Below are 12,983 nucleotides of genomic sequence, written 5' to 3' on the forward strand. Positions count from 1 at the left end.
GGTGAAGAGAATGGATTGAGAAAATATGGAAAAAGAATGTTTATAACCTTACGTTACGTGAATGGTTTCTAGGAGAGGAGAACAGAAAATAGAAACATTGTGTGAAGTGTAAGGAAGAGATGGATACAGGATGTTGTTTGTAAAGGAAAACGAAAGTGAAGAAAAGATGAGAAAGTGACAAATGAAGGTATTCACAAGTGGTAGGCTGTTGGTTGTGGTTCGCTGCAAGTTTGTGTATTTGTTTGTTTGGTAGTTTAAGTGAAATGGGAAGAAATCAATAGGAAGAATTAATGCAAAATGGAATAAACTAATGCGAACGAGAGATAATGGGGGATATTGAAATAAGATATGAAGAAAATGTAGATTGAAGATATACATGTATGTTTGGATATATAAATAGCGCTTTTATATATACAAATATATGTATATATATCTATAATTAAAATAATGGAACAAATAAAAACCTAGATTAATAACTATAATAAGAGTCGATATGTATAGCATGATAAAATGATATAAAATAAGTTACATGTTTAGAGGCTGAGGAAAAAAAAAAAAAAAAGAGAGAAAAACGCTCTTCGAGTGTGTTCGCCTTATCTCTTAGAATGTGCACTCACGCACACACATAACCGTGTGTGTGTGTGTGTGTGTGTGTGTGTGTGTGTGTGTGTGTGTGTGTGTGTGTGTGTGTGTGCGTATGGCGCATCAGGAGTGCAAGTTTGAAAATAAATGTATTAACTGTAAGTTTTAAGTTGTTTAACTTTAAAGTGTAGTCTAACATTCTTAGGTTAGAATATTTTTTAGACATTTGCAGTACACCATACATCTGGGTGGTGAGCTACGATAAGATAATGACATAACATGAAATAAATAAAGAGGCATGGCAATCTCAACAGCTTTCAGTTAGCTATAGACTTTTGATAATATAATGCGAGTAACTATAACCATTACAACTGTTTGCTTTGAATATTGTTGAATAATAATTACAAATAAAACATATAAAGAATTGGGAGAATGTCTCTTCTGAGTTGTAAAATTACAGTTAATACACTTATAGACAGTTTTTAGTGGGTTTAAAATGTTACTTAAAATTACATTAAGTAATACGTATAACATTTGAATTAGGAATATTGATTTAGTGTTTATTAGGACAATAAATGCTGTAATTTTAAACATCATATGCAGGATTGGACACATTTCACAGTGATTGATATCAGTAATGCATTCTTCTCGATACCAATACATAAATAAAGTCAATTTTGGTTTGCATTTACTTATAAAGCGAAAAGATACACCTATACAAGACTACCTCAAGGGTATGCGGAAAGTCAGACAATCTTTTCACAAGCAATGCATGCAAGCATGTCCAAATTCGACCCTCCAGGAGGAAGAAAAAGGTCTTGATATACATGGATGGCATATTATTAGCATCACCGGATAAGGAAACCTATAGAAAAGATACATTAGCCTTATTAAATCATCTACACAGTGAAGGACACGAAGTAAGCAAAACAAAAGTCCAATTATGCAAAACAGAAGTAAAATATCTAGGACATTCTCTAAACAAAGATGGACGCACTATTGTGGGAAGCAGAAAAACAGCAGTGCTGCAAGCACCAAAACTACAAACAAAGAAGCAAATTGTCATTTCTAGAATTAACTAATAACTGTAGAAGTTGGATACCAAATTACACAGAAATAGTAGCTCCTTTAAGTAAATTAATGTATGAAAAAGATCTAAAAATGTCAACAGCAATAGAGTGGAATTTAGAAGCTAAAGCAGCATTCTGTGAAATAAAAATAGAATAGGATATGTGCGGTTGTTACAGCAACTGAAGTTTTGAAAGCTATCAAATGAGCATCAAATGACTCAATGCAAGCGGCACAACTAGTAACACTAAAGCAAGTAAATTAACAAGATCAAAATGTTACAATACACACAGATAGTCAATATGCATTCTCAACAGTGCACACATTTGCACAACACTGGCAAAATAGAGGAATGATAACGTCAACGGGAAACCTTGTAACACATGGAGAACTATTAAAAGTAATATTAAAAGCGGTACAGTTAGCAGCTAAAATAGCAATGTGCAAATGTGTGGCACACACCAACGGAACGGACGCAATATCTGTCACACGTGGGTTATGCAGCTTGCTGCGGTTCGTTCTTTCAATGCAAAAAGACGGCTCTGGACGAAGGTGTAAAGGTAGGATGGGATTTATTAACATAAATCATCCAACTACCAAAAACACAAACAACATAAAAAGAAAGGTGTGCCTAAAACACGTCAAGCTAAGACTAAAACAGAAGCTATGGCATGGAACAAGAAACTTAATTGGTACAGGCGTGACACAAACAGTGTGACATAAATAATGAAGCCAGGCCCACTGACTGGCAGAGGTAACTTAAATAATGCCTCTGATTGGTGCTCGGGAAGCAGGTGAGCGGGCGAGCACTAATCAGAGACAGGTGAACAAAATAAGTCGCCATGGTGACAAAAACAAACAAGGAAGCCTAAACGGGAACTAAAGAAGTCCAAAATTAACAGAACATAACTAAACAAAACATGATCCGGACCACGGATCATGACAATATCACGTTTGCGGACAAAACAGCAAAACAAACAGCAGAAGAAGAAATACAAGGTTTTAAACTACAAACTAGTGAAATGAATAATGATATACTAAAAGACATGCAACAACAAAGTACTCCAAAAGAAAAAGATAAATGGAAAAATAAACCAAAAAAAAAGAACAAAAACAAAAAACGGAGCCACGTTGAACAAAGACGACATCTATGTATGTCCAGACAATAAATGAATTTTACCAAAAAAATCTGTATAAGTGGGCAGCAGTATTGAGCCATGGTTGTACTCATGTCTCAACAGGAGGGATGGTGACCCTTATACAGAAGTACTATACTACCTACAGCTTTTATTCTTATTCAAAAAATAAATAAAAATAAAAATTTGTAGGTCATGCATGACCTGTGCGAGGCCAATTCCCCAAACCAAAACACCCGTTCCAGCATCTATGCATGGTTTTATTGCACAAAATAGGAGTGAAGGAAAACTGTATTGTCTGGTCATAGTAGATGCATTTTCAAAGTGGGTAGAAATATTTCCTAAAGGAAAAGCAGATGTGCTAACAGTAGTAAAAGCATTATGCAAAGATATAATACCAAGATAGGGTATAACTAAATCTATACATGACAATGGACCTCAATTTGTAAATCAATTAATCAAGAATAAGAAGCTATTTAACCAACAGGAAGCAATATGTGAAGATGGGTGAAAATATGTCAACACGGCTAGATATATCTTGTGGTGTACCCCAGGGATCAATACTGGGACCAAGATTGTTTAATATTTATATAAACCACATTTGTAAAGTTACAAAGGATTTAAAGTTAGTTTTATTTGCAGACGACACAACTGCTTTCTGTTCAGGAGAGAACACACAGAAGATAATACAAATAACAGAATAAATGAACAAATTTAAAAAAATGGTTTGACTCTTTGAATCTCAGTAAAACTAAAATAATGCTATTTGGTAACAGTAGAAAAGAGCATCAAACACGAATACAAATAGACGGAGTAGATATTGAAAGGGTAAAAGAAACAAGATTTTGGAGAGTATAAATAGATGATCAAATGAACTGGAAATCTTATATACAAAACATACAACATAAGGTGGCAAAAAAACAAAACAAAAAAAAAAAACATTTCAATAATGAATAAAGCAAAATACGTCCTGGGCCAAAACTCTCTTCATATTCTCTACTGCTCGCTCGTGTTAAACTTAAAAGGATTCCCACCACGGGAACAGACTGGCCAAATTACTGGTGGTACCTCACAGGACATCCAATACGGGGGAAGTGGACACTCTGGTCACTACATATATTATACTGTAGTATAGATTATATGTATTATTCTACTTATTTTGTGTCTGGTTTTGTATTTGTTTTGTATCATCCCGTGAGGTGTATATTATTTTTTGTTATATTTGGATGCATTTGTTTGGTTTGTAAGCTTGTGAATCTGGGCTATCCATTAAGTAAGACTACTTATTATGTTGAAGGGGGCAGGAAATATAAGATTCTCTTTATCCTGTTCCTTCTCAAGCATAGGTGTGTAAATATGTGTTCAGTTGCCAAAGTTTTGAATTGTCTATTGATAATGAATGAATGAATTACTGGCCCCGGGAGATAGTGAAGAAGCTAAATTTTTTAAAAGTCGAATAACTCTGAAACATTAAGGCCCAAATCTAGTGTTAACCATATCACTCCCTGATGGACAAAATAGACCACCCAATGCCACACTGTTCAACACGTCCAGATGGGGTTTCCAATTATGGGCATGGTCAAGTGGACTAGACCCATATTTCCTGGTGATTGTTTGCATAAATCAAACCATGCGCAACACCGAATAACCCAGAGTGTTCTAAACGCGCTGGAAGTCACAGTTGTAAGCGTACCATTTGATGATGTGGATAAATGTTCAAAGTAACAACTGGTGTGTAATAATTGGTTCCTCCTTTGGCTGTTAATTGGTTACTCATGGCAAAAAGGTTTAATTGAAGTAATCTGCGAAACAACTCCTGAATGGAATTGCACTACATGGGACAAAATCTAGCCTGTAACCAAAGAAACAAAGCAGAGACCAATATTTGATAAACATGTGACAAAAGCTAATTACACCTGCATTAACATACTAGGCTCTGGACAACAGTTAGGAAACTTATCGTCAGACAACTGCTTACACATAGTAAATGTATCAATATTTGTACAAAAATTGTTAACACGTCTGAACAGTTTGATATCCGAACATTGGAAAATAACTACACGTGATGTAAACTGGCAAAGTGTTGGAGATCCAACTTATATCGATACAATAGGTGTCCCCAGAGGTGTACCTGACGAGTACAAATTGGTAAATCAAGTTGCAGCTGGATTCGAATCATCCGTCTGCTGGTGGTGTACGATTAACAAGAATGTTGACAGAATAAACTACGTCCACTACAACGTACAGAGATTAGGAAATTGGACAAAGGCCGGACTTGAAGTCGTCACTGATCAACTCGCCGCAACCTCCCTTAAGGCCTTTCAAAACCGTATGGCGCCAGACATGTTGTTAGCGGAAAAAGGAGATGTGTGCGCAATATTGGGTGAACAGTGTTGTACTTCATACCAAAATACACTGATGCAGAAGATAGCCTGACCAGAGCACTGGAAGGCCTTCGCACCCTCAACGGTAAAATGGAAGAGCACTCACCTATGTGGGATGGATGGTTGAATGTGTTCGGCAAATACAAGTCCTTGGTATCATCAATTCTAGTATCTATGGCTGTGTTTGCAGCAAAACTGACGTTGTGTGGATGTAGTTGTATTCCCTGTCTGGGTTCTCTGCTTAACCGTCTGATTACCACAGCGATTAGCCCAGCAGATGATAGAACTGTTCAGATGCACCTTCTGGCGGACGACAAGAAAGATGAATCTGATGACGAGGATACCTACCTGGACGGTGTTCCTGATCTGTTTCCAGACCCTGGTGACTATATATATATAAAAATATGATGATGTTGAACTCTGAGTGTAAACATAACTTGGCCCTAAAGAAATTAACTATTAACTGAAAATCGTAAGAAGAAGAAGAAGTTATTGGGGATAAGAAGATTCTGGGGAAGTTATGTGATAAACAGGAGGGAAATGTTAGAATAATTATGTATATATTATCATCATAACTTTATGCTTAAGGGCCATACTATAAAGTATTGTCAATTTGTGCAGAGCTAGCAATCCAAAAGATTGCTAGCCTCATTATCAGTGTTGTGTGCAGACTCGGCCTGCTGGCAGCCAAGGCCGAATATTTGGTTCCAAGACCAGACAAAGCAGAGAAGAGACTGGGCGATATCACCAAGTGTCAACATATTTGCATTTTTGTATTATCATATATTGTGTCTTACTGGAGTTGTCGAGATTACCCCCTTCCCTCAGTCACCGTGATGTAATAGGGCCATTTTCCTAATAAATGGAGGAGGCGCACGGGCTTTTCTTTAGAACGTAGTTTGGATCTGTAACTAGAGTACAGCCCAAAACACGTGTCTCCTCATGAGCTAAATTGAACTCCGTCTCTGATTCATTCCTTGCTTCTTGTCTGATTAGTAGATGTCAACAGTGTTTGCACCTGACAGTGTGTGTGTGTGTTTGTGTTTGTATGTGTGTGTGTGTGTGTGTGTGTGTGTGTGTGTGTGTGTGTGTGTGTGTGTGTGTGTGTGTGTGTGTGTGACTGCTTTACAACACTTTGTGTGTCTCAGGTGTTCACATTGTCCAGTGGATGTCAGGATGTGAATGGAATGATGAGACTGATGAGGTTAAAGGTTGGGATCAGTACGGTTATGATGGAGAAGATTACATATCGTTGGACATGAAGACATGGACATTTACTGCAGCAAAACCACAAGCTTTCCCCGACAAACTCAAGTGGGACCAGAACATATTTATACTAGACGACAAAAAGTATTTTTACACTGAGGAATGTCCTTCTTACTTGAAGAAGCATGTGAAGAATGGGAAGAAGGTCCTAATGAGAACAGGTAGAAGCACACCTTGTACTTTCACCTTTTAACATGTTAGCACTCCCCCTATAGGAACATTACTGACATTACACTCTGTCTCTTTATACTCTTTTCTCTTTCTCTCACCTTCTCTCCATCTTTACCTCCATCCACACCTTCTCTCCATCTTTACCTCCATCCACACCTTCTCTCCATCTTTACCTCCATCCACACCTTCTCTCTATCTTTACTTCCATCCACTCCTCCTCTCCATCTTTACCTCCATCCACACCTTATCTCCATCTTTACCTCCATCCACACCTTCTTTCCATCTTTATCTCCATCCACATCTTCTCTACATCTTGACCTCCATCCACACCTTCTCTCCATCTTTACCTCCATCCACACCTTATCTCCATCTTTACCTCCATCCACACCTTCTCTCCATCTTTATCTCCATCCACACTTTCTCTCCATCTTTTCCTCCATCCACACCTTCTCTCCATCTTTACCTCCATCCACACCTTCTCTCCATCTTTACCTCCATCCACACCTTCTCTCCATCTTTATCTCCATCCACACTTTCTCTCCATCTTTACCTCCATCCACACCTTCTCTCCATCTTTACCTCCATCCACACCTTCTCTCCATCTTTACCTCCATCCACACCTTCTCTCCATCTTTATCTCCATCCACACCTTCTCTCCATCTTGACCTCCATCCACACCTTCTCTCCATCTTTACCTCCATCCACACCTTCTCTCCATCTTTACCTCCATCCACACCTTCTCTCCATCTTTACCTCCATCCACACCTTCTCTCCATCTTTATCTCCATCCACATCTTCTCTCCATCTTTATCTCCATCCACACTTTCTCTCCATCTTTACCTCCATCCACACCTTCTCTCCATCTTTACCTCCATCCACACCTTCTCTCCATCTTTACCTCCATCAACACCTTCTCTCCATCTTTACCTCCATCCACACCTTCTCTCCATCTTTACCTCCATCCACACCTTCTCTCCATCTTTACCTCCATCCACACCTTCTCTCCATCTTTATCTCCATCCACACCTTCTCTCCATCTTTATCTCCATCCACATCTTCTCTACATCTTGACCTCCATCCACACCTTCTCTCCATCTTTAATTCCATCCACACATTCTCTCCATCTTTATCTCCATTCACATCTTCTCTCCATCTTTATCTCCATCCACACCTTCTCTCCATCTTTACCTCCATCCACACCTTCTCTTCATCTTTACCTCCATCCACCCCTCTTCTCCATCTTTACCTCCATCCACACCTTCTCTCTATCTTTACCTCCATCCACTCCTTCTCTCCATCTTTACCTCCATCCACACCTTCTCTCCATCTTTACCTCCATCCACACCTTCTCTCCATCTTTACCTCCATCGACACCTTCCCTCCATCTTTACCTCCATCCACACCTTCTCTCCATTTTTACTTCCATCCACACCTTCTCTCCATCTTAACCTCCATCCACACCTTCTCTCCATCTTTACCTCCATCCACACCTTCTCTCCATCTTCACCTCCATCCACACCTTCTCCCCACGTTGTCTTCTGTTCACACGTGACATCACTTCCTGTGCAGAGCTTCCAGAGGTGTTCCTCCTCCAGAAGACGCCATCCTCTCCAGTCACCTGCATGGCGACAGGTTTCTACCCCGACTTAGCCGACCTGTTTTGGAGGAAAGACGGCGAGCAGATCTTCGAGGACGTGGAGCACGGAGAGCTGCTCCCCAACCACGACGGAACCTTCCAGATGTCGGTGGAGCTGAAAGTGGAGGTGACGGCCGAGGTGGAGGGCAAGTACGAATGTGTGTTCCAGCTGTCTGGCGTCAAGGAGGACCTGGTCACCAAGCTGGAGAGAAGAAGCATCCTGAGCAACGCAAGCCATGAAGGTGAGAAAGACACATTTAGTTGGAGATGTTTCCCATCACAAGTCCACCTGTCACCATTATTGATCCATGTCACCATGACAACGCTTGACGTCTGCATGCAAAGTAGTCATGAAGGTTTCCTCTTCATGCTTTGTCACTCCACTTGTGCTTTTTTGCTCTCCACAGACAACTGGAGCGTCGCCCTCGCTGCCACGGCGGCGGTCGTTGCTGTGGCGGCCGTCCTGGCGGCCATCATCATCGTCATGGTCAGGCGTCACAGAAACAGACAAGGTGAGGGACACCAATGTCCTCCGTCTTCTTCTTCTTCTTCTTCTTCTTCTCGGTCCAGGCCGTGAGTTGATGCTTTCATCCGGGCTGCATGTTTTAGTTGCCTTCCAGCCAAACACTCAAAGATCCACAGAGACAGAGCGCACACTCTCACATAGAAACACGTGAGGAAAAAGTCCATTTCACCTTGTTTCACTTTCATTTCAGCCCAGTACGATCCAGCTCGTAAGTAAAACATCTTTTCTTTGAGCCGCAAGAAACAAAGCCGTGGTGAAGCGTCACTCACATGGAGGTCTGATGTGGACCTTTGTTACAAGTTTAGCCTGAAAATCCCAACTTGAGCTGACTCCTTCACAATAAAAGACCCTCCTGTGCACACGCAATACAAAGTGTGGCATATCTCACGTTTGACATGAGTCCTCATGATGAGGATCAGCCAAATGAGACCTCAAGTGTGCTGACTCATCAAGAAGGTATCCTAGTCAGGAAGTAGAAGAGCAGCACTCTGCTTCTTCATGTTTCCAAGTCACACCTCAAAGATCTGATGTGAGTGACGAGGCACCTTCTGGATGTTCTTCCTTCACCGTTTGCGTTTGTCCCGCAGCTCGCCACGGCGGCGTGGAGCTCTCCGAGAGGGTGGCGGCTGAAGGCTGAGTAAGTCTGCACCTCCAAATGTTCTTGTGTGAAGATGATGTTCAACTTGCTTCTGTTGGGAATGTGCTGAGTCATCTTCTTCCTCCAGGATGCTTTGTGCACTGGAACACAGAGAGATGTCTCCATCGCTGAGGGACGTCATGGAGATGTGCTTTGTTCTTCATCCCACTGCTCCTCACGCTATTCCATCTATTCTTCTTTGGCCGTTAAAATACTTTCAACATCAAACGTTGGTGGCTAGAAAATCATTCGGGGCTCACGTTTCATGGCCTTGACATCATGACGAGGATTTCTTCTTTCTTTGAATGGCCGCTGCTTATGATCAATATCACATTGTGTCACATCTCTGTCAATAAATCCGTTTGTTCTCCACTCGCCTCGCACTGCTTTCTTGGCGACCAGGAAGGCTCTCGCTCATAACAATGGTAGAAATAGCTCATTTTTATTTATCTTGTATTTGTTCATTCAACACTTTAATCCCTAGATCAGTTTCAGGTTTATCTGTCCATATCATATTCTTTTTTTAATATTTTATGCCCTTTTGGTCAAAACCCTGTTTTGTTATGTCAAAACCACTAAATAATATTTTTTACTAAACGTATTTGCAATCTAAACTAGGTCAATAATTCATAACATCATTGATTCATTCAAATTTGAGCAATGACAATTAAAAAAATGGCATAAAAATGTTAAAAATGTATTTGTTTTTTTACTTTCAACACTTAAGTCTCTCGATAAACTTCAGATCCATCCCTCGTTTCTGTGACCACCTGTCACGTCAGGTGTCACATGGTCTGTTTGCGTTTGTGTTTATCTCCTAGTCAGCGCTCTTATTTTGGTCCCACTTCCTATTTGTCTCCCTGAGCGCTTTTCCCTCCTCACCTGTCGCTGATTGGCAGCCTGGCCACACCTGGTCATGGGGTGAGGGTGATGGGTCAAATGCAGAGGATAATCTCACCACACCTAGTGTGTGTGTGTGACAATCATTGCTACTTTAACTTGAACTAACCAGCTGGCTTCTATTTATGCCTGCCTCGCCCTCCAGTCAGGGCTCAAGGATTGTTTTGTTAAAGGTTACTCTGGTTTGCTGTATGCTGCTTATGCTTCTGTGCACTTCCCTGCTGCACCTCCTTGTGCTCCCTGTGGGAATTAAAAGACTCTCACCTGCACGTCGTCCTCCTGTCTCCTGCATCTTGGGGTCACAACTAGAGCAGCCATGCGAGTACGTGACAGCTTCTTCATTTTTTATTTGTTTTGCCCTTTTAGTCAAAAATCTTTTGTTTTTAAGGCAAACACAAAATATCCAATATTTTCCCGGAAAAATATTTTGAAGTCAAATGTTTTAAGTGACGTACACTGAAAAAACTCTTTCAGTGGTATTGTCCTTTTTACTTTATTTTTAAAAGTATATTTATTCCAATAAATCAATTTATTTATATATATATAAAAGTGTGAATATTTTCGTAACTTATTTTTTATGTGATAAAATTAATTTTATTGGACTTCCAACATAAATTGATTTAGCAAAACTCAGTTCAAAGGTTTAAATCAGACCTAAAACGTCAGGACCCGCCCACCTGCATGCAGCTGTGGAAGAACAAGCCCAGACACGTTTCTTCACGGAGCCCAAGGAAAACACTTGACAGAACTCATGTAAGTAACAATTTATATTGTTAAAAGTCAGTATTTGCCAGGATTGAAATATATACATTTTCAAAAGCATGGTTCAACGTTATATTTAGTTTGCTACTTTTCCCGCCGACCGCCATATTCGAATGTGCTCTTACCTCCAACAGCTCATTAACTTCAACCAAACATTGTTTATAGCTGTGCAGTTCATAGTTAGCGTTTTCTTTGCGTGGTAGTTTAATATTTTATTCTTCAGTTTATAAGCAGCCACATTAAAGTAGGGCTGCAACAACTAATCGATGTTTTAAATAGTTGGCGATTAATTAGTCATAGATTCATTGGAACTATGCTATGCGCATGCGCGGAGGCTTATTTTTTGTTTTATAAACCTTTATTTATAAACTGCAACATTTACAAACAGCTGAGAAACAATAATCAAAATAAGTACAAAAACAGTACAAAACAGCGCTGAGGCTACGTCTCATGAGGTGGAGGTAAGCCAGCCAATGATGTGTCATGTGCAGCTCACGTGACCTCCTTTGCTGGAACATTCGAAAAATGGCGCAGGAAAACAGTACGGATAGTTCAGCGGAGAAACATCTTGAGGTTATTGCTTCGATGGAGAAAAGTGTACGACCTAAGTCGTCAAAAGTGTGGGAACACTTCACTTTAAAGACTTCAAAGAAGAGCGTTTCCTGCAAAATGGCACGGAAGTACAACATTGCTTCAGGAGCAGCTGAAAAGGAAACATGTTGGAGCCATGGATGAAGGGAAGAACTCACGCTACGTAACTTTTTAAGTCCATAGTGGCAACAAGCATTCATGAGTTCAGCTTTTTTGTGAGTAACGTTAACGTTATGCCTTTGTTGCAACGCGGGGCTGATACTGTGTCTCCGGTGTTGTGCCGGAAAACGCACCCCTGCCATAAAATGCACCCCCTGACGCGGGAGCGCGCTTACGTCACTCGATTGCATCACTCGTCTCGAAAAGTATATCTAACTCGGCTGTTGGCTGAAATAGCCTCTTTTAAATCGCCTCTTTCGGCATAAAAAAGTACATAAAGTGAAATAATCCAAGTTTTCTTTAATTGTGCTTTACTTGTGGATGAATTAAAAATTGTGAGCATTTAATGATTTCGCCGTCATTCAAGTGGCTGAAATCGCCTCTTTCGGCATAAAAAAGTACATAAAGTGAAATAATCCAAGTTTACTTTAATTGTGCTTTACTTGTGGATGAATTAAAAATTGTGAGCATTTAATGATTTCGCCGTCATTAGATCAGATAAGGCGAAAACAACCAATTAATATTGGAATATTTGCTGTCCCGAAAATGTAGTAATGTCTACCAAATGACAGCTATACTGTAAAGAATGTGTACACCAAAGTAAACCTCTATATGTACTTTTTTAGAGACATCAAGAAGGACGAATGTTTGCTGCTTCATTCGACGTGTTGTCGTGATCCAATACTCGTATTTTAAAAATATGACATTTTCTTTAACTTTAAGGAGCTTATGGGTGGATGGATGAATAAATAAATGAATGCATCTGATGTCTACCTTTGATTTGGTTTGAAGAAGTTTCAAATTGAACATTCACAAATAACGTTACCAAAAGTACCCGAAGTACCAGAGGCGGAGTTATGGGGGGGGGGGGGGGGGGGGGACATGAAACTCACCCTGGTTACTCATCATAGCCCCCCAGGTATACACTGAAAACCATGTGAAAATTGGACTACCAGAAGTGGAGTTATGGGGGGGGTGCATTTCCCACCTGCCATAAAATGCACCCCCCATCTATCTCTGGCTAGGAAGGTCCTAGAGACATGGAACTCACTCTGGTTACTCATCATAGCCCCCCAGGTATACACTGAAAACCATGTGAAAATTGGACTACCAGAAGTGGAGTTATGGGGGGGTGCATTTCCCGCCTGCAACAGAATGCACCCCC

The 12,983-nt window shown here is 40.3% G+C and overlaps 2 protein-coding genes across 2 annotated transcripts in view; both read left to right on the plus strand.

The window, feature by feature from the left end:
* LOC133609155 (class I histocompatibility antigen, F10 alpha chain-like) overlaps positions 1-9,406 on the plus strand; it is a 39,568-nt gene extending 30,162 nt beyond the window's left edge. Inside the window, exons 3-6 of the mRNA XM_072913582.1 lie at positions 6,319-6,597; positions 8,177-8,485; positions 8,651-8,755; positions 9,357-9,406. Of these exons, the coding sequence (XP_072769683.1) occupies positions 6,319-6,597; positions 8,177-8,485; positions 8,651-8,755; positions 9,357-9,406 (743 nt within the window). The remainder of the gene's footprint in view (positions 1-6,318; positions 6,598-8,176; positions 8,486-8,650; positions 8,756-9,356) is intronic.
* LOC133609291 (zinc finger BED domain-containing protein 5-like) overlaps positions 1-12,983 on the plus strand; it is a 202,923-nt gene that overhangs the window by 11,278 nt on the left and 178,662 nt on the right. The gene's annotated exons all lie outside the window — the stretch shown is intronic.

Source organism: Nerophis lumbriciformis, linkage group LG07, assembly GCF_033978685.3.
Source record: "Nerophis lumbriciformis linkage group LG07, RoL_Nlum_v2.1, whole genome shotgun sequence".
NCBI classification, from domain to species: Eukaryota; Metazoa; Chordata; class Actinopteri; order Syngnathiformes; family Syngnathidae; genus Nerophis; species Nerophis lumbriciformis.